Here is a 22,023-nt window from a genome sequence, read left to right on the forward strand (position 1 = left end):
TTTTTTTTTTTTACTGTTTTATTCTTTGCTTTCTGATGAGGCAAGAAACTGTGATTTGCTAATGTTCCTCACAGAGCTTTTATCCTAGCTGCAGCCTACGACTACTCATGTAGTATTTGCTGCACCAAAAAGTCCTGTTCAAGATGTGTCAGAACTGAGACTGCTCAGCTAATGCAGCTTCAGCGCCAGCACAGTCRGACTCTTTCCTGATGGTAGCGCAGGCAGCGCGTTGTATTCATGGAGAGGGYTCTGGTCTGGTAGACTCGCATAGGAAGAAGGCGTTAAGTGCAGAGAAACGAATTGGAAAAGCCAACCAAGTTTCTATTTATGGCAATTCTTCTGTGCACTTAGATCTTGGTTAAACTTATACTCCCACCTTTTTCCTTCAGGAACAGAAAGCACCTTTTTGAAATTCTTCTAAATCGCGTGGCTTTTATACACACATAGTTATAGAAATACTGAGGATATTATTTTTTAAGAACATGGACAGTAATGTTTTTCTATCTCCCTCTTGGAAATAAAACATTTTTGCTGAAGTCTTCTCCAAAATAATCAATCTTACATTGACACCTGACAAGGTTGGCCTTCAAAATTATCAAATAAGGAAGCAAGTGTGAAATGTAGGAGATTTTTAACAATATGTGCTGCTACCTGCTCCATTTACATTTGCCATCAACATGGCAAATATGTTCTGTAGCAGTTTGCTGTTAATGCTGGAAGATTTCCATTCAGAGGAGCCAAAGGATTCATTTGTCCTGCTTTTGTCTGCTCCAGGAAGACTTCTTTTATTTTGGCTTCTTTTCAAGGTATTTGAATCAGGATTATGCATCCCTGAAGCATTTGTGGTGACACACACTTATAGGAGGGGAAAAAAAAATAAAGACAAATATTTTCAAAAGCAATTCTGTGAATAGCTATGTAGTGATTGAAATGGAAACTTAGTGCCAGAAGAACGGGAACTTGTTGCCAAATTTCCTGAGAGCSCGATAGATTTGAATTGTCAAAATGTAGAATTAAATGATCTTGTCTAGATTTACATGAAAGAGGTAGGACTTGCTAAGTGTTTTGGGGAACAGTTTGTCTTCACTTTTCCCTTCTTTACACTGAGGAAAAAATTCACAGGGACTTTTTTCTGGAAATTACAATAAACAGTAGGATTGTTAGGACAAATAATATTAATGCAAAAGTTGTACTGTTTGAAATATTTGTAAGTGCCTTCTGGAAAGGATTACTGAAATCAATTTTGGGTGAATTTTGAGCCTCTCTCAAGCAGTCTTCTGCTTATAATGAATTGTTATTAGGTATTTAAGGTGAAAAACTATTAGGTATTTAAGGTGGAAAAATAAGGCCCATCAGTGAAACAGTTGTCTCTAGCTTGTTGTCAGATCCAAGAAGAGTGTGAAATAAATCACTTAAACAGTCTAAATATCTAGGCCTACTAAAACCCATCATAGATGGGGACGGGATTTGGGAAGAGGACGATGTAGGTCACCCACTCTCTCGTGAATCCCCTGAAATTTGCAGCTGGTCATGCTGCCACGCGGTGCTGAGCCCCCGCGTTTGACGGTCCCCCTTGGCGGTCATGCTGGTGGGCACCTTCTCAGGCTCTGCGGTTGGGGCTGTATCTGGCCAGCCTTCAGCCGGGAGAAGGCGTGTGCCGGTGGCTGTCACGCGATGCTGAAGCTTTTTTGCTGATGTGGAATCCGCTGCCCTCCRTGCCGCCGGCCGTACTGAGCAGACGGGTGTGATACGGGAGTGGAGGAAATCCTCGGTTCCGTGATGAGACTCTGCGAGTTGCTGAGCTGCAGCACTGTGCAGGGCGAAGCCTTTTGTGAGGCCRGGAAGGAGAGAAGCAAGACTGAAACCCTCCCAGCTCCTGCCCTAAATCCACACCGGTTCCTGTGTCGAGGATACATAGACTACGCGTACTGTTTGCTAGCAGATTCCAGATTGTAATGTATTTTTTAAGCACTATAGAGTTAGGTAAAACATTGCACGCTCTCAGGAAAGACAAGAYGATTAAGGATTGATTTTTGCCTACACATTAGAAAGACTTGACAGGAACAGAGTTAATAAAATTCTGCTGAGCATTGTGCCTTGGTTCATATTCAGCTCAGGGCTATTCCTCCGTGAAGTCTATCAGCAAAAGATTTATTGATGCACAGATGTTTCTCTCAACATTTAAAAGGCACACTTGACACATGTAAATGTTGGCAGGTTTCACATGGTCTGGAGGCACAAGTATGGTCATTTTGTGAAAACAGTCCTGAAGATGTTTGCTTGCTAAASTAGTTCTAAAATAATCCTTTATTTACAAAATAGTATTGAACAGAAGAGAGGAGAACTAAGTTTCACAAGATACCGTGAAACYTGGGATATTAACCTCGGTTATGAAGTACGTGTACTTAGATTTGCTCTGCCACCTTTCTGTGAGCCTTACTTTTTGGCTTGAAGTCCTACACTATAAAATGGGGCAATTAATTGATTGATGGCAATTAATTGATGGCAACAATACTGTCGGGATAAACTGATTAATTAAGCTAATTAAGCTGATCAGTACTGTGAAAATGATGCATAAAGGGGAAACAATCTGCTTGCCCACTAGTCTGACTTTCTTAGAATAGCATTAGTTACTGTAAGTAGCATGTAGTGTATTTCAATAAAAATAGGCAAAAGTGTCAGTTATGTAGAAATATGTTCTTTCTTTCATTTTTTTGCAATCAAAGATTGGAATGAGAATTAATAAGCTCTTGTGCTTCCTTCCTAGAATTACAACAACAGCTGCTTGTATGATGGACCTACGGAGATATCCGCTGGATGAGCAGAACTGCACGCTGGAGATTGAGAGCTGTAAGTACTGCTGCAAATCCTACTTATTCTGTGGTCAACTGCTGCAGACTTTATTTTCGTATCTATTTATTTATTTATTTTTGCATGCTACTAACCTAGTTGTCTTTATGTCTGATGATATTCAGATCCCTGTAAACACATGCAAAAAAATAGCTTTCCAGATGCATTAGTAATTTGTGGCACAAGGATTAGCAGAAGTTATTCTGTGTTTTGATGGACAATTTTCAGCTTTAAAAGTCTCATTCAAATGCCTTGTTGGAGTTCATGTGAGGAGYATGAGGACTGTTATCAGTTCTTTATCCTCCTCTACTGCTGAACTCTGCTGCCTGTTTCCATTTTTAAATGATGACAAGGGTTAGATTTGTCTTTGCAGTAGATGTTTTACAGGTGTTTTTTTATATCCCCTGTTCTATAGTTCAACTTTCAATGCTCGTGAAACGCAGACTATTATGCATGCTGATTTAATAGCTGATCTCTCTACCGAGCTTTTCGTATAGATAAAATTTGTACTGTGAACTAAAATTTCGTATCTCTTTTCTTTGAAAACTCTTTAGGGAATTCTAAGTACATCAGAGAGAAAACAATTTATGATCACTTTTCTAAAGACAATATGCATGCATTGCTTGACAATCTAATTAAGATTGTGTCAGCACTTTCAAGAAAGGCTTCCTTTTTCAGGAGAACTGTAGATAACTCAGGGAATATTATTATGTCCAATGTAGCAAGCAAAATGAAAATTAATGACATGTTTTAAGATGCACACACAGAAGTATATGTATTTTTTTAAAAAATCTGTGTTTAAAAAGAAATTACACTGATCCATGGGTACACTAGAGTTCAAAGTGATCGTAGCTTTTGCTGCAGTCTAGCAGGGATGTGGTTCAGCTGAGCTCCTTTCACCTATTCTAGAAAGCATTTAAGGATATACTTTAAACTTGTTTTCAATTTGATTCATTTTAGTGTAATTTAAATGTATACCAAAATCCCTTCCTGAATTACACTTGTAAMACTTCTGACTGAAATAATTCACACACATAAAGTAAGCAAATTGAGTCTTTATCATTAAAGTTCATTCCTTGCTCTGTGCTTAAATACCTAAGCAGCAAATGTGATTGTGGATTTTGCTCTTTGAAAAAAGATAAATGTAGAATCTTCGTTTCATTGCAGCTGACTACTGAACTCATATTGATTCAATCTGATTCTGGATTTCATAACTGCAGTCTTTTAAAATCGGCATACTGTGCTGCTACTGTGAGAGAGGAATTCTGTACTGGTGTAACTGTGTTCAGATCTGGAGAGCTTTTCGCTGAGAATGTGGCTTAGGCTTCCTGTGTCAGCATCTTCTCATCGTCACTGTAGCGAGGACCTGGGATTTGTCGTCTTTACAGTTGTTTGTGTAGGGGAGAAAGCTGGGGAAGCTGGAAGGCTTTCAGTGAAAGCTGCCTATTTCCAAAATTGTTTAAATGTAGAGGGCGCAGTCTTACCATCTCTGTACGTGCAGCACAGGCGTGGTATCAGCAGGCTGGTATGTTTTTTGTTTCGTTTACTTGGTTCAATGTCTGTGTGTAAGGGGAATATCATACCAAACAAAGCTTAACTTCTRTTAGTTTATACCTTAAACTGTTGTTGGTTATATTGTAGAGGCAAGATTTTGGTAGAAAATCCCAAGAAGAAATTGTCAGTGATTCTTTGGGCATCCACAGGTAGGGCTTCCTCCGTTTCAGCTCCAGGAATGTGCATAATCTTCCATGTCCTGACAGCTGTGAATTGCTGAGATACCTCAGTCTCCTTGGGATTCACAAACTAGACACTCCCCTTCCTGTCATGGCTGTGGAAACCCCTCTGGAAACTATTACCAGAAAATACCTCCCAGGTCAGCCCTTATACTTCATTTAACTTTCAGTTTTGTGTATCCTCGCTTTCCAGCGAGAGCCTGTGCTCTCAGTTCATGCTTGGAGTGGGGTCCTCTGGCTTGAAATCCCCCTTTTGTCCAGTCTGGAGTAGAAGTTTGAACCTAGGTGCATTACCTTGCAAGAAACAGTCCTGGAAAACAGGATGCAGACATATTCTCTTGAAATTATTTTCCACTTGATATGAAGAATAATGTATTCACTGGATTATAGAGAGAGTGGGTGTTTAACTTAGTCTAGTAGTTAGGATGCTTACAGAAGYGCTCCTTTATGAATCTGTCTCTTAGCTCTGTTGCAGTATCGCAGAAGTAAAATGGATTTTAAAAAGGATACCGCATGAAACCAGCTCATCTATTTTTGCAGCAGGAAGGGACATTTAAGAATGTGAATAGAGGTAATACTTGAACCATGCTTTGAAATACTTTTGTGCTGCATTAGAAAATTATTACACTTTACCTTGATAAAGTAGCATATATAAAAACCTGAGCCTGTCTAATCTTTATGAATTGCTTCAGATGGAACRCTTCTCAACTGGGTAAAGTAAATAAGGCTGAAAATGACCTCCTGAGTTGTTTGGTGCGGGTACTCGAATTTTATGATCGTTTCTTTGAACTGGTTAAGCTCCATGTTAAAAATTAGCGTGGTTTATTGCCCTGTCGATTCTTTGGGATATCTACCTACTCCATAGCTCTTCTCTTGTGATGGTTAGAAAAAGATTTGTGAATTCCACCCTAAGTGTTTTCATGGCCAAGAAGGCATGAAATTATACTCGTTCCTTGTTCCAACAATGTTTCTGATTTTAATATCTTCTCCAGCTCTGCTGTGACCTTCATAATATATTTAAAGAAAGCAGTCATATTTTCTCATAGGTTTCACTTCATTAACTGATACATGCCAGTCCCTTTTAGCTTTCTCATAAGAGCTAATTCTCTGTTTCTCTTAACATGCCAATACTAGTTTCTGCAGCTGCTACAGTTTGAATTCATCGTTCTTCTGTAGGAATGACTAGTACTAAAGAATATCCCAGATTAAATCTCTATTATGCTATGAAATTAATCCTACCCTTTCTTCTAGACATGATCCTAGAGCCACCTTTGCCTGTCTTCACAACTGCACAACTTTTACACATCATCACCTTTGCTGAACCAGTACTCAGTAAGGTCTTTCCCTTCCTCACTCATTCCCCAGCAGTGATAACATTTTTTGCATGACCCTAAGAAAACATGATTTATCATTTCATAATACTGTTCACATTAAATCAGTGTCCTTAATATTGCTACAATCATCAATTTTGGGATTTGTCGTTTTCCAGTTCTTGGCATATTTGTTCTGATCGTTCTTTCTTACTGGTGCCTGCAGATTTTATTTCAATAGAAATAAATGATACAAATATTAAAGAAGAATATTAATGCCAAGAAAGAGTATGAGGAGCTTGCTTATAATCATTCCCTATACTTCGATCTCTTCTTTCAATGCAGTACAATTTCCTATGCATTTTTATACRCATACACATTTTACGATGATAGTACATCAAATGCTTTAATGAAGTCTAGTTTGTGTATACTTTGTTTAAAAAGAAGAGTTATCATATGGCTAGATTGGTTTGTATTATTTAAACCATGATAAATTTTATCCTAGTTTCCTTCTATTCCTCCTTCTTTTTCTTCTTCCTTTCACCCACCCATCCTGTTATTGATACCGGTGATTGGCTTCTTGCTAGTTGCCTGTATCACCTTTTAAACATGTCATTGTGTCTGCTGAAGTTTGTGGCCATTATCAAATTTACATTAATTTGTATTAATCTRGGTTTGAATAAATCTATATTAATTTGCAAATTAGAAATTACATAAATAAAGGGTTGTACGTTAAAGATAAAATATGAACAGAGGGAAGTGGTATCATCAATTAAGAGATAGAAGGGGCAGCATTTTTGTAATATCGGCTTAAGGTAGTATTAGTGACAATTAGATGTTCAAGAGTGTATAAGAGGAATATGCCTTATTAGTTCAGAATGTTTCAGTTTTGAGAACTGAAATTATGTTTTTTCACAGATAGGTAGCTACATCTCTGTGATGATTCTGTGTTTTCCTGAGCCTTGCAGAGCAGAAACATATCAACTGTTTGTTTTCCTCTGATACTTCTACATCTGTAGGCCATCTTTTCCAGACAGGTCTGATCTGAGTGGTTTAACTTCTCCTCTTCTTTTTTTATTGGCCAGCCTGCTAAATTTGGGGATTGTAATATCAGAGGGAAATCAATTTTTTAGTGTATTCATTTTTTTCATTTTTTTCCTTTCCCAGCTTGCAGACAACAGAAAGCTCTTTCCTTTTCAGTTGAATACTGACTTGACTCAGTAAAATACCTCTTCTTTCTGATCCCTACCTTTACCCCTATTCTATGAAATGCTGAGTTTCTGAGATACTGTAGAATAATTTTGTTTCTTTGCTCTCCCATGCCTCTCCATTTGAAAGTGGGAGTTATAAATATTAAAAGAAATCTGATAGCTAATCAACCATGGGACTAGAGGAAACCCTAAGGCAGAAGGTAGAACTAGGGAGTTTGCAGAATACTGGTTCATATTTCTGTAAATAAATCTTTTTCAATTTTCTTTGTTGCTGTTCAACAAACAAGACCTTACTGAGCTTCTCTTTTGAAGGATATTCTCAGAAACTTTCTTGGTAGTGTATTAAATGTGTGGTGTAAAAATAAACGTATTGAAGTCCTGTGGTCTGAGACCTCAGTAAGCAGTGAGCTTGCCACTCRTGCTTATCGAACAGGAGAAAGTGCAGAGTCTAGAACCAAAAAGAAGCCAGTAAGAACAGAAGAAAGAGAATATCATTCCTCCCAGTGACTGTGCAGACCAGCAACAAATGTTTCCGGATTGGATCCTCTGAAGGATCATCAAGAAGAGAAACAGAAATCATCCTCCTGTACTAGAGGTGACTTTACAAAWACATTCAAGGCAATGAAAAAAAAATCATAGATACCTTTTGCTGAAGTCTTGAGTACTTTGCAGATGGCTGCTCTGGTCATCAGTCAAAGTTATAATCAGATCCCATGGAACAAATGGTAATGCTCCCAGAGCCGACCAAGCAACGCTCGTCTGGGTTAGAGGTGGATATGCTTGATGCTAGACAAGCGACTCTGCCAGTCCCTGGGATGTGGAGCGTTCAGCAGAGAGGTTATTGCAGGAACATGTCATTTCTGACATTTATACAGTAATTGGAAAACTGAATATGAGAGCTTGGGGCCTTTGGAGGTTAGAGTCTTAATCGTGGTTCATTTTTCTTTTTTTTTTTTAATACTTCTCAATTTTATCAGGTAAGCCTTTGTCTCTTCAGCTAAGTCTTTTTTGCAGAGTGGCCCTTGTGCAGGGAGAGTATTCTTCTGTCAGCAGAAGCTGACCTTATACCAAAATTCCCCCTTTTCCTACTTGTGCATCATCTGTACGTTTGGATGTCTCAGTTTGAACTATGGTAGCTCAACCTGTACAGCACTTAAAGAAATGCTTTAAGAAAGAATAATGAATCCCCTGTCTGGACTCAGGCATTCTGGTCATTTCAACAGACCAGAAATTTGTAGCCAGGGTTCCTTGGGACAGATATGACATTTTTTAGTTGTCCTTAGTAACTTTGTCTCAATTATATCTTAAAGAAGAAGAAAAGAAAAAAGGTATAATTTTGGTGGTGTAACGTACACTGGCAATGAATAGGACCCAACTCCTCTTCACGATGTAGGTAGGATGATTCAGTAGGATTGAAGAAAGAATAGCCAACTCTTGTGGCTAGTCTGAAGAGAGGAAGTTTCAGCTAACCATCAGTGCACRTGATGGAGGCAGGCTGTGTACCAGTGAACCAGTGCTTGCAGTGTTTTGACGACCAGTCGTGGACCACATCGGGGGACTTCAGCGAGGCCTTCAGACCAGAACTCCCATGCAAGGTGTGTTTTTCCTATTATCCTATAGGCAGGCAGGCAAGAGGCAGGCAAGAAGTTCTGCCTCATATTTTCTTTTTCTCAGAGCACCTTTGCAACAGTGCGGATCTTGGAAGTTTTCATAACACCAACAGGAAGCTGTGCTGTCAGCAAAGGAGCAAATGGTGATACAGAAACCCCATGCAAGCTACTTAATGCCTTGAAGCAACCTAGAGTTAAATTTCTGAAGGGAATCTAAGATATTATCTGATCCCCACCTATCAACATTGGACAATGTAGGCAATGTAGGTTTCTACAGAGAAATTCATAGCTTGAAGTTCATTTTTAAATAGTTCAGTTGATTGAGGAGAAAATAAGGATCAAAAAGATACAGAGACAAAATGCAAGCCATTCTAAAATTTCCAAAGCATTTTGCCTTTAATAACCAGTCTGGGTAGTGGTACATTTGCACTTACTGCAGCTAATACTGCTTTTCACCAGGGGAAATAAGAGGCAAAAAGGGTCCAGTTCAAAGCGCCCATAATCAGATAGCACCTGTTTYGTTTGCTAAAGATTTTGGAAGAACTGAACGAGGGCATCTCTGATGCCATAAAATTATGCTATCCAAGAGAAAGGCATATAGTTCTAAAGTTTCTCTGATAATCGGATACCCAATCAATTAAGGTGAAAAGCTGGAGTCTTTGGAACTTTACAGTCCTGTTTCCAGAGTGAATTTTACAGGGTTCACTTTTTTTTTTTCTTTTCTAAACTGAGTAGCAGGATCTGTCAGTTATTCCATCTTAAGCTTCAGACATATATTTTTCTACAGGTCTAATGCTCTCCTCAAAAACCTTGGAACTAGTCATTTGAGAGAAAGAAATACTTAAGAGAGTTACAGGATAAGGATATCTGAGATACACCTTAGATCTGCATAGCATATGATCTGAGATTGTTACTTATCTTTATTATTCTTCTAGGAGCAGTAATWTTTTTTTATTATTATTATAAGGTTGCAGTACTTAAAACAGTTTAAAGCCTTAGCTGGGTTAGTGGGCAGTTTGGACAGAATCCTTGGTGGAAGTCTATCAGTAGTGTATGTTGCTCTTCTAAATTCAGTTTCAGCTTAGGCATGAAAGCAATTGCTGAGTCAAACAGTAGCTTGCTTGCCTGAGACTTGCATCATCTGCTTGGTGCTTTGAAGAATGCTGGACCTGATCATTAGTATTGATAAAATTGCAGTTGAAATTACACATCTGTCTCTAAGGGGCAGAAAATGTATGCTCAGTGCTGACACAACCATCTTCCTACTAACAAGAGGGCATGTTGCATCGTCTACTGTTGTTCCTGGTATTAAGTGGCCATTGCTTTGAGGAGGCAATAAAGCAAGTGGAAAAGCAATATTCTGGTCACTGGGCTGAGGCAGCTGCACTTTTTGAGTTTTGGCCTAACGTCATATGCTTTCCTATAATACAGAACATGTAGGTGTATATGTAAAATAAAGTGATAGATACTTTTGTGCATCTATGTACATTAAAACAAAATACAAAGAAGAGAGAKTCTGTGCTTCTCAAACCATAGTTAWATTTACATAATTTGTCCATGGACAGCTATTGTTAATCAGCTGCCTTCTTGTTGCATGCCATTATTTTTCTTCAAAATGTAGTGCTGTTCTAGAACCGCTAACATTTTAATGTCATACTGTCCTCAGTATATTTCTTATGCTTAAAATATGGAAATTTTCCTAACAGAAGTACAAGATTTATGTATCTTTCAACTCATTAATGAGTTTTCTGCATGTTTCTTGTAGTTAAGTAAACTACCTCACAGCTCTGAAGGAGCTTGTTAACCATTTTGAGCAGGAAATTCTGCTTTTTCGTGGGACATAGGTTAGAATAGGTGCTTCCAACCTGGAAGTTGTGGCAGCTGTAGGTTACATCACATCTTTTATGGACTCTTGTGAGGTTTTTTGCAAGTTCATAACAGCTAACACGTCTGACTTTGCAGTGAGATTTGAGAGTAAGCTTTTTTTTCCCTCCATTCTTTTTCTCTTTTCTTAACCAGCAGAATGATGCAGTGTTTCGTTTCCCTGTAATGTGTGGCTTACTCAGATTGCAGTTAGTGCTGAACAGAGKTTTATTCAGGAGTTAATGAAATGATCTACAGTTGTACAGTGCCATTTGTAAATAATGCAGTTACTCCAACCTCTGTCAAAAAATCTTGTACGTGGCATTCGTCTCTCCCCTGCAGAAACAAATGGTAATGCATACTTACTAAGTTATTTTTGTGGAAGAATGAAATATTCTCTCAGTGTTTGTATGTGGCGCATAGTCTAATTCCAGCTTTTGAGCTTTCTTTCTCTGGATGTGTCCAATTTATGATGTGAAGAGAGCATTCATTAGGCTTTTTGTGTGGAGAAAACCTCACGTATATTTTAATCTATGCTTTAAAGAACAGGGCAAAATCTAAATTTTTTGAAAGAAGCTTAATTCAATTACAACCTGTGACTCACTGCAAAACTAAGACWCTGTGACACATTCAGACTTACTGTGATTTATCTAACTGCCTGTTCATAGTGGGAGTTTAGGGGTGAAGCGAGATTGCAATCCTAGTTGTTATGGAGGCTTTGAACATGCAAGCTTTCATAAAAATTTTTAAAAAAATCCTTGACGGTTTATTTCCTCCTGCAAGTTACATTTCGTGCCATTCGCAGATGTACAGAAATGTTACTTCATTTTACAATTCCTGTATATTATAGGTTTTTTAGAGGAGAAAAAATTAAAATTACTTTTCCATTGTGGAAAAGTAATTTCTCTCTTAAGAGAAACAAAAATTTCTCTCTTAAGAGAAACAAAAATTATTAAAATAAATCACTCTCCCCACGTGTTCATTATCAGGTTATCTTTTGAAGGTAAGTCAAAGTAAGAGGAGAGATAAAAAGCTTCTGAAGGTCAGGTCCTAATTTTAAAAATAATTTTGTTTACATCATTGTCTTAGCAGGAAATAAGTGGAGTTGAAAGCTAATAAGGGTTATCCTCCATAGCACTGTTTTCCTGAAAAAGTCAATTACCTTTTTCTAAATGAAATAGTTTCTTCAACATGGTACAGCTGTTATGAAATAGTAATGTTTATCGGATGCTGGAATCACTTGACCTCAGGTCTTACACTTCAGAGGGCAACTGAGACGGTAATTATTTCACAGTGATCACATGCCTGTGCCTCATTCCATTTAAGATCTCTGTATCTCCCAAGTGTTACGAGAAGAACCGAAGTGTGTTTCTACAGTCATTGCATTTCCTAAAATAGCTTCTTTTTGCAACATGTCTCTCTATTTTGGAGAAAGTAAGKATCAGTTTCCTTTCACTGTTGGAAATCTAGACATGCTGCACCGATTCACCTTTTAACCRCTGATCAAATTATATTCAGCTACTGAAGTCTTTTGGAGGCAAAGAATCAAGAGYAGTCTGTGGAGAAACTCATGCAAATTTGCTAAAGCTGAAGGCACTTTGACAGTTCCCAGAAAGGAAATAGTTTCAAAATATCAAGACTTATTTCTAATAAATAGTTATTAACTCTTTTATCCCCAATTTTAAAAACAGCTATCAACAACAAACAACTATCAGGATATGTTTGCTTCTGCAATTGAAACAGTATTGTATCTGGCTTCAGATATTTTCTTACTCATCATTATGTATCAGCAGTGAGAAGTATTTTTATTGGATACTTCTCCTTCACCAAGTTAGATTACAGACTTTTAAACAGAGAAATTTTTATTTTAAACCAGTGTGTAAAACACATCTAGGAATAGGAAGGCTTGTGTTTAGTATCAGTCTAATCTGTATTTGTACTTGCCCRTTGATAACAGCAGCTGAAATAGTTATGCCAGAGCTCTATTACTTATTCATTTCAGGGAAGGACTAGAAAATGCAGGTTTGGGTCATTTAAAAAAAAAATCTGTTYGAGAATTCAGGTGAAATTTGACAAACAGTTCTGGTTGATTTAAGAACAACAAAAAACCAATGACAGCTCCTATGCTACACTAGAAAACAGCACCGCTCCCGTCCTTCGTCCTTCCCCCTTGTTGCGGCAGTCGGGCTCAGCTGGGACGCGGCAGCGCTTGTTCGGGTCGCCCCCGGGCGCGGAGGGAATTGAACCTGCGTCTCGAGAGGCAGCCCGGGCGCTCCGACCTGGCCTGGGGCACTGCCCGCTGAGGCTSTTTGATTCGGGATCAGTTCCTGGAGCAGGAATTGGAGCTTTGCCTCCCCGACATGAGCTTAGCTGAYTGGAATCAGTGGCCCCAGCTGAAGAGTAGAAATGTCTGTTTTCTCCAGCAGTTCTTTTTATTCCAACCCTTCGTTTCACTTAATTTTCTTACTGATGCTCTAATGCAAAATGTTTTACTTTTAGTCTTTTAAGAGGGGGGAAAAAATCATTGGTTTTGTTTGAGCACAGAGAAACCATAATGAACGAGACTTTTTTGATTTCATTATGAAATAAGGATCAGATGGAAGAAGGGCTAACTTTTCAAGTGGACAAGCCTGGGAAACATTATTTTATTTTGGAATAACAGAGAAGAAATTGAATCAGTAGAAGCACTTTTAAATTAAGCATTATGAGTTTTTTTTATTCCTTTGATCAATATATTGCACCTTTCTAATGACGAGTGCTTTGTGAAGCACAGTTATGTTTGTTCATTTGCTCATGATGTTTTGTACTGGTAGTTCAGACTGTTCGAAGTCTGCTTATGTCTAGCAAATACAAGCTGCTTTCTGTTGCTGGATATAGTCCCATTTTCCTGTGTTTTAAGTCTGTGTAGTATAGAGTTCAGAGTTAGTATTGCCTATGATAGCAGTAGTCCATCTAAAGAGAACTCAGTCGTAGCTTTATCCAAGTTTTGGCAATGCTAGAGAAATCGGTTGTCATCTCTTAATAATCTAAACCTACTATAATTGATGTGAAAAAATGCCATTAAGTGCAAGTCRTAAAAGAAATACTTCACAAGGAAATTCTTCTAGCATTTAGAAATATTCTTAATACATATTGAATGTTATGGGTGGTGTATGTATTTGACATATTGTCTGAACTTTTTTGGGTAGTAATTCAAGAGTTATATATGAAAAATTCTTTTACCTCTTAGATAGGAATATTTCRTACTTTCTCATGATGTGTATTTGTTCTGAGTCAAGACTAAATGCAAAGACTGCTTTCATTATTCTTAAGTACTGTCAAAAATGTTTTATGAAAGAACATTTATACAGGAAAGGATATCTGGTTGAGAGAAATCATAAAGATTATAGTCTCAAGTATTTAATTATGTTTTTATCTTTTTGCTTATGATTATAATCTAGATATATTCTTTTCAATGWTGAGTTTTATGTGTCAAAAGTGAAGTCGCCATGTAGATTATTTATRTATGCATGTATTTCAAGACATACTTCACTGAATAATACAGGTCAGAAGGGACCTCAGGAGATGCCTAGTTCGACTTTCTGCTCAAGGAAGGGTCAGCTCTGAGACCAGACCAGGWTGCTCAGGGCTTTGTCAAGTCTGGTTTTGAAAAACTTCCGAAGATAGACTGCAAAACCAATTTGGGCAACCTCTTCCAGTGGCTGGCTGTCCTAAGAGTGAAGACATTTCGTCRTAATTGTGAAGAGAGGCCATGCTGTGCATCTGTTTTATCCTGTCCCAGTGTGCCACACCTGCTTATGAATTTAGTATTTGCTGTTATCAGTCTGAAAATAGAATATAACAAGTGTCAGGCAACCTATACTGTAAAAGTAAAAAGGAGTTATAAGTCYTGTAACTGAACAACAATATCACGAGAATGCTCTAAATGGATTATTGTATTGTATAAGTAGCCCTATAATTTGTCAAAGACATTTATGAGTTAAAGGGATTTTTTTTCCCCATATATTTTCCCTTGGCACAGTGAAATCTGGTCYATGTCTTGATTCCATCGCATAGACTGCGTTCCATCATCTACACTGAAGCTCTTCAGTATGTCTTGTTATTCTCAATCTCTTGTTAAGTTTTAAAAACTCTGAAAATAAGGATTCTTCTGAGCAATGGTATAAGAATTTTCACTACAACATCTGGCTCATTAAAAAGCTTCTCATCTTATTCATCTAAAAGGCATTTGCTTGAGATCTGTAACAGCACAATGTTTAAGTCAGCTTTACAGTGTATGGAGCCCGTGTATGGATTGKCAGTTAGGTGGAATATATTGGATATGCATTTGTTTAGGTTACAGCTCTGGAATTTGTGCTATGCTCTGTTTCTACTTTTCAGCCACAGAACAATCCACTTCTTACTTTCTGTATTGTACAAGTTTGTCTCATCTTGTGATTGATATAGCTGTGGTCACCAGAATTTGAGATGTCATCTCGACCTAGGCAATATTCTTAGATAACAACAGGGCAACATAACAGAAGAACAAGGAACTGATGGAAGTCAGTATTCGGTCATATCTCTAACAGTGCACCTTTCCACTTTGACTTTGGGTGTGCAGGTACTCTGTTCTAGAGGAGAACAGTGTGCGATACTGAAAGCAGCAGCTTCTAATAGCAATAACCTGTAGTTGCCATGGATTGAATTAAATACTATACTTAATCCAGGTATTTCTACCAATGCATGAAAGATGATTATCCAAGTGTTTGATTTTTTTTTTTTACATGACCTAATACAACAATCTCCTGCTAATATCACCATGGTTACTGTGTTTTCTGAAATTATTAATTGATTATCAATATGTATGTGGTCAATAGCAGACACAGCTTTGTTCAAGGCTAAGACCTGTGGCAGGCTACTACAAGAACTAGTTTTATTAAAGCAGAGCAGGCACACATATCTTACTGTGTGGGAGCTCATCCATACACATCTCGGACTCTTCAAGAAAAATGGAATTTTTCTTCTCACCACATCCCGGAATGATCAAGTCTCTCCAACAGCTAACTTTTGGAAGACTGATATGTACCAAAATGTTTCACAGACAACCTGAGTGATATTGAAATGCTGGTAAGTAAAGTTTGCTTGTGAATTTTGCTGTTTCTTTTTAGTGCCTGGCCCTTGTAGCCTATTGCCTGACATATTCTATCACTATTTTTGGGGAAATTCTGGAAAGGGAGGGAAAAAATAAAAATATAGTAGTTGATTCTTCTTTTCTGTTTATGTGTGGTCTATCTCTATCTTTTTTTTTCTTTTTTTTTTTTTAGAATCCAAGTGAGTAATGTAAGCAGTTACATTGGTGACTCACATTCTGTCAGAATTATTGTCCTAGGGATGGTATTACTCCAAGAAGCTTCTCATCCTCACTTACAGCTCGCACGAACGTGATGACACACAATGCAGGAGGCTGGATGAGTGTAAAGAAGTGCCTGTCGCAGGTGTRATGCGTTTGTCCCGTAAGTTCCTTACATTCCTCTGCGACAGCTGGTGTTAGTGGTGGTGTGCATGTGTATTAACTAGAGCATTCGCTTCCTTTCAGAACTGCTGCAAGTCCAGGAAGACCCATGGTTGTATTAGGTAAATATACGATACTTTCCTCCTGAAAACCTAGCTAAGTTCCTAATGAAGTTAGGTGTGTACACATACACCAAAGAACTAGCCTGTGCTTATTTATGTTTGTATTCAGTTATTATGGGAGATGGGATTAAAGAATTGGGTCTTACGTTTTGCTGTGAGAGTAGAAAAGCTGCTATCTCACAGCGTATTCAAAATTTGTATTGTACCTTCTAACATGCTGTGTGCAGCACAGTCCTTTATTCYTCCTTTATAATGACTCCTATGTGCTGCTGGCAATAGTGTGGTATTGATTGTATGGATGTGAGAAACTTATTTGCATTATAAAATTGCATGGTCTTTGCTAAATGCATTAGCTTTCTTAAAGAAATAAAACTGTATTTTTAACTGAGGTATCTGTGTGTTTTATTATGAGTATAAAGGAGTTATGAATGCAAAAAAATGGGAAACTTCCAAGTCTGCTAAGAGAAGATGACTGCAAGAGTGAAATGGCTTACAGTTCGTTTTTCTGTGCACTTAGTGGTCYTTATGTACTAAACAAAAAATGGTCTTTTTTTATTTTGGGTAGGAGATCTTTTACGTGAGGCAAATATAAGTGGCGTCTGTACTATGCACATACGTGTCCACTGGTGCTACTGAGTGATGCCCGTACAGACTTTCAGTCACCTTTTTTTCCAAGTTCCATCTTTTCACAAATGAACAGTGTGCTCTTGCTTACACATATTTGCATATGTACTAGTTCTTTGGCCTGGAAGCTGTACTCAGAGCCACATTGTCTTGTTGTTAGATGCCAACTTGCTTTTGATCTTAAGGAGTATGTAAAGGGTACCTGATAGATTAGGTTATTGTCTCTCTTACAAATGGTATGGCCTTAATTTTTACCAAACAACAAATTGTAAATACATTGGTGCAGTTATTATTTAATTTTGTTTTTCATGTTATTAACGGCCACATATGAAGAGGCATCTTAATCTATTTGCGGACTTTGGAAAGTACCTTAATATGTCTTGCTTTTACAGGAAACTCTCCAGCATGGTTAAAACTTGTGCTTTCACCTTCTGGGAATACTGAATCACAATTCAAAACTGGGGCTAAGGAGCTTTATCTACTGCTTACCCCAACCTTTTCTGAGCAGGGCTGTCTTTTGACTGTCTCATTGTCCTTGTGAAAGTCAGCAGATCTCTGCTGCCATTTCATTTTTCACTGACTCTGGGTTTAAAGTGTCCATAGACTCATGATCTTTCGTATTTTTTCCACCACTCGCTCCACAAGGCTAGCATAGTATAGGTTCGAGGTAAGAGTATTTGCAAATAGCAGTATCACACTGATGATCTGCAGTAATCTTTGGTGATAATGTTGCAAACTATAATTAAATTAAGCCTTGTCATTTTAAAATATTTTGCATATGATCTCTTCCACTTTTAAAAGACCATAAACAAGGCTAGTCAGCAATTTACCGGGTAGATAGAGGCAACGGAAGAATTGGATTGTCGACACTTGATAATTGTTTGAATTGTTTCAATATACCATATTGTTCAAGCAAAATTTGTGAAACTTGATCCCCAGCTGAGACAAATCCCTAGCTCAATTTCTGAAAATTATCTCCTTGTAGGTATAGACAATGTTTACGAATACTAACACTTCTGTTTTTATTTAGACCATTCAGTGTTGAACGTACAGAAGAACACGGTCACTTAGGTTGATGTTCCTGTATGCTGAGTATGTTGTCAAGGTTGGTTAGTTGAATTTTTGCAGGGAGAGAAAAAGAATTTTAAAGGATTTGCTCAATGTTTTAAAAACTTGATGTTTGATTTAGGGTTCTAGCTTTTTAAGAGAGATCACAAAAGTATTTGCAGAACATGACAGAGCTACAGCATTCCGCAGTAAAGCAAAGAAAAAAATTCATCTGACAGAAGAGGGGAGAGGGACTTTTACAGATGCAGTGCTGAAAAGTACTTTGAGATACCACATCATGACAAACAAATAAATGATATATTGCCAACTGATTTCAGTGAGAACAAGATTATAGTGCTACTCAGATTCTCTGAAAAATCAATACAATGCATAAAGAGTATTCCTCAAAGCATGTTTTTTAAACAACATGATGCTAGTTCTAGTTTAAACTGTGCTCACTGCTACAGGGAAAGGGAGCATCTCACTAAATAAAGTCTATAAAAAAAAAAAAAACAGTGAGATCAAGATTTTAGCTTTATCTAAATAACTTTTTAACAGCTCAAAATATGGGTGTTTATATACATATACCATTGTAGGAAAAAAGCTATAGATACTTGTTAAATTAAGAATATTAAATTTCACAGTGGTACTTGCAGAATAAAATTAAATTGAATTTATTCTCTTGATATATTTTTCTATCACTCTTCTTCAGATGGAAAATTGACTAACAATGTAGAGTCCAGAAACTTGTTGTAGATTCATCAGTGTAAGTAAGGAGACTTTATTTCCCTTTTTCTCTTTCATTTAAAAAGGAACAAGAATGCTAGCACCATGAATATGAATAATAAAATTTTTAAATACTCTGGTCCAAGGCATTAGGTTTTTGAATTGTGTATATTTATTGCACAATTATTGCATGGCTACTGATTTAAAATATCCATCTGAACACATTAATACAATGACAAAAACTGAGTTACTTCTGTCCTAGATTTATGATTATTCCTGTTTCACCTAGATTTGCTCACTTTTACAGATGCCTCAGTAGTTTCAATGACAAGGTGACCAGTTTGATTTGAGTGTGTGAATTATGTGGCAGTAGAGTAGGAATCTTGCACCTATTGGAACAGCAATATTAATTTTGTCTCTTTTACAGCTGGCACTCAGCAAATACAAATTTGGATCACAGGCTAATACTGAAAGTAAAATATTATTTGGGAGGGGGGTGTCTGAACTCACTATTCTCAAGATGGAGTACTAAGACAAGATACGTATCAGAGAGCTTTTGAGACACTTTACTTATTTGGCATTTTGTCTTAGAAGTAGAAGAAATCAGCTATGATACCCCTCYGAATTAGTGTGCTTAAAGCAAAAAACAAGCTAGCTCCATATTAAATATCTCAAGAGAGAGAGTTTTCTGGGCACATAATGTGGCTATATGTTTTGTCATAGACTCCAGCATGGCAAAAATATTTATTTAATCTGATATTCTSCATTACTTTGAGAGGATGGTACTGAGATTAGCAGGACATAGACATTCCCGCTGCATAGCAGGACTCAAGGATCCCCTCAGGGGCTGGCCAGCTGTGTTCTCCTGGGTGATCCCAGTCTGGTGTTCTTTCAAAACTGCTTGTGAGCATAAGGCAGCAGAATTTCTTTCTGTTAGTTTTAGCTTATTCTCTGTTAGCAAGGGTTTGCTACCTTTAGCATGAACTGATCTTGGTCTTATGTTTGGGTGAGATTTGATGACTACAGCAGTAAGTTGTTACTCTTCCCATGGACTGACAAGAACTTGCTGGAATTTATGATGAGATTTCTCCTTATTCAGGCAAAATGCTGCTTTTGGAGGTGGTGATCTGAGTTCTTTAAAGGAAAAGACCTGCTCTCTAGCTCTCTGAACAATATAATTTTTTGCTATTATTTGTTCTTACTGGGAAAATAGAGTGTTTTTGGATGTAGCATGTTTTCTTTAAATACAACGATTTAGGCAACCTAGAGCAGCTGCTTGTTTTTTAAATCCTTTTCCCCTACAGGGATTTGGCTGATTGTGGAAAATATTTTAGTCAGAAGGTAGCGTAAAGCTCACTGGGGAGACTCCAGCTGGGACTGAAAATACAGGATTGTTGATTCAACATGATCATGAGTTAACACATGAGGCCCCTTGACCTGCCAAAGGTCTGTTAAAAAGGAGATAATACCTTGTTTTAAGCATTATTCTTAAAGGCCTACGTTCTGCCATGGCACATACAGATAGATATATTTGTCCCATTTCCTAATTTGCTTATGAATATTGGCTATGCTGTGAGTATTTGACCTTCCAAGAAGTAAGCTCAGCTATCAGCTCAAGCGCTGTCATCCTTGGTGAGTTATTTTGAATAGATTACAAACAGCTTCCAAAGGAAAGATTAATGTAAGCCTTAAATAATTGTGCTGATGATGAGTAAGCAAGCCTTTTAGTTAGATCTTTGCTATCTAAATTATTTTTCCAATCATGATAAAAATATCAAAGTATTCAATAGGCTGTAAAAAATATCTCAGAAAAACATCAGATTCAGTTGCACAGAGAAAGATAATTAACAGATAGAGAGCATCCCATTCTCAGAGGCAAAGAAGGAGGGCAGATGAGCTGATGTGGAGCTCTACATGCTTTAACCTAGACTGTTTCCGGTTCATCTGTTGTCTCAGTATTTGTCCACTGCATTGCAGCTCTCTGCAAAAAGGAGTATTGAACAGTAACTCAGTGTTGTTTTTATAACACATCCTGCAGCATATGTGGAAATTTAAAGTTCTAATTTTACTTGTGATGGGAATAGCTGATACTAGTGTTGTTTCACAATCAATGCAGGTGGAGGAGTTAATGGCTCTCTTGAGATATCAGGAGATGCAGGGTCCTTATCTGTCGTTAAAATCTGACCCCAATAAATGGTGATTGGAAGCTCTTGCTGTTTAAAGAGGTCTGTATGAGCAGATTCTCATCTGAAGACACTGTTGTCATAGCTGGAATGCATGATCTGAAATGGTGTACACCTCTCTTCTGAACCGCATTGCTAGTCTCTCATTATACCTATTATTAATGATGTGGTGATACTTAAAGCCTTTCATAAGTGTATTTTTATTCTAAATAATTGTATAAGAATGAGAGAGTACTGTCATTCAAACTTCACTTTGAAGAACCAAATCTACTGAGTTTGATGGTTCATATTAGATGCCTGAGTTGGGAGGTTAGTGTCTCTGCTTTGAACTGCCTTCTGGAGAAGCCAGGTTTTGGTGCTTTGTGTTGTTCTCAGAGGGACCCATCTTCAGTGACTACATGAGTGTTCTCCTATCTTTGGCATCAGTGCCTCAATGTACAGAGCGTGAAATCCCTCATGGGGTTTTAAGACTGACTTTTCCAGATTGATCAGCATAGCTGCATTCAGCTGCATTCCATTACAATTAAGGAAAGAAAAGCAAAAATAAATACTAATTTATCAAAATATTTTGTCTGTTTTTTTTAGACTAAATGTGACAGTGTAGTTAAGCACATATTTAAATATAATTTCAGCTGTCTTTTGTGTAACTTTGTTTTCTGTGAGGAAATTACTGGATGTTATTTAACGGGTGTCTGCAGCTCAGTTGCATACCGTTGTGTTTCCACCTATTAAGGAAATTTCTGAGAAACTTCTGGCTTGCAAGGATAGATATGCTGGCTTATGAAAGCATGACTGAGTTTCTATATATCTTGCTAATAGCTGAATGTTTCGTTTATAGAAAAGGGTTATTGTTCATTCCTTTTTTTTCCTACTTGTATGTTCTGTAGGACTTTTCTGAAAATTGAAGATAGTAAAGAATGGAGAGGAAAAAAGTGTTCTATAACTTTGAGGATATTTTAAGAAAGGAGGGATGTCCTCATTGGGGATATTTCTTACGAAGTATTCTCTTTTTCTGTATCCTCCTGAAGACTAGCCCAACCAGTTCAAAGATTATGTATAGTTGATATGAATTTTCAGGTTGTTAGAACTAAATATAAGATGCTAATTTTTATATAATATAAAAACTATTTTTTTTCCTGCTGAATTTAAAAGTTTTCTGTTTCTTCCTCTTTGGTATACCTGGGGAAGGAGGAATGAGGCAGGTTGGGTGATTGAGAGAGGAGATCCCTGTATCAGCAGCCCTCTGTCCTACT

The 22,023-nt window shown here is 37.5% G+C and overlaps 1 protein-coding gene across 4 annotated transcripts in view; it reads left to right on the forward strand.

Annotated features, from left to right (window-relative positions):
• GABRB2 (gamma-aminobutyric acid type A receptor subunit beta2) overlaps nt 1-22,023 on the forward strand; it is a 164,833-nt gene that overhangs the window by 89,308 nt on the left and 53,502 nt on the right. For all 4 annotated transcript variants that reach the window (XM_085317862.1, XM_085317863.1, XM_085317864.1 and 1 more), the window contains one exon: nt 2,768-2,850. In XM_085317862.1, coding sequence (XP_085173988.1) covers nt 2,768-2,850 — 83 coding nt within the window. The remainder of the gene's footprint in view (nt 1-2,767; nt 2,851-22,023) is intronic.

This window comes from Rhea americana, unplaced genomic scaffold (genome assembly GCF_003343005.1).
Source record: "Rhea americana isolate MKP2758 unplaced genomic scaffold, rheAme1 scaffold_51, whole genome shotgun sequence".
In the NCBI taxonomy this organism is placed as follows: Eukaryota; Metazoa; Chordata; class Aves; order Rheiformes; family Rheidae; genus Rhea; species Rhea americana.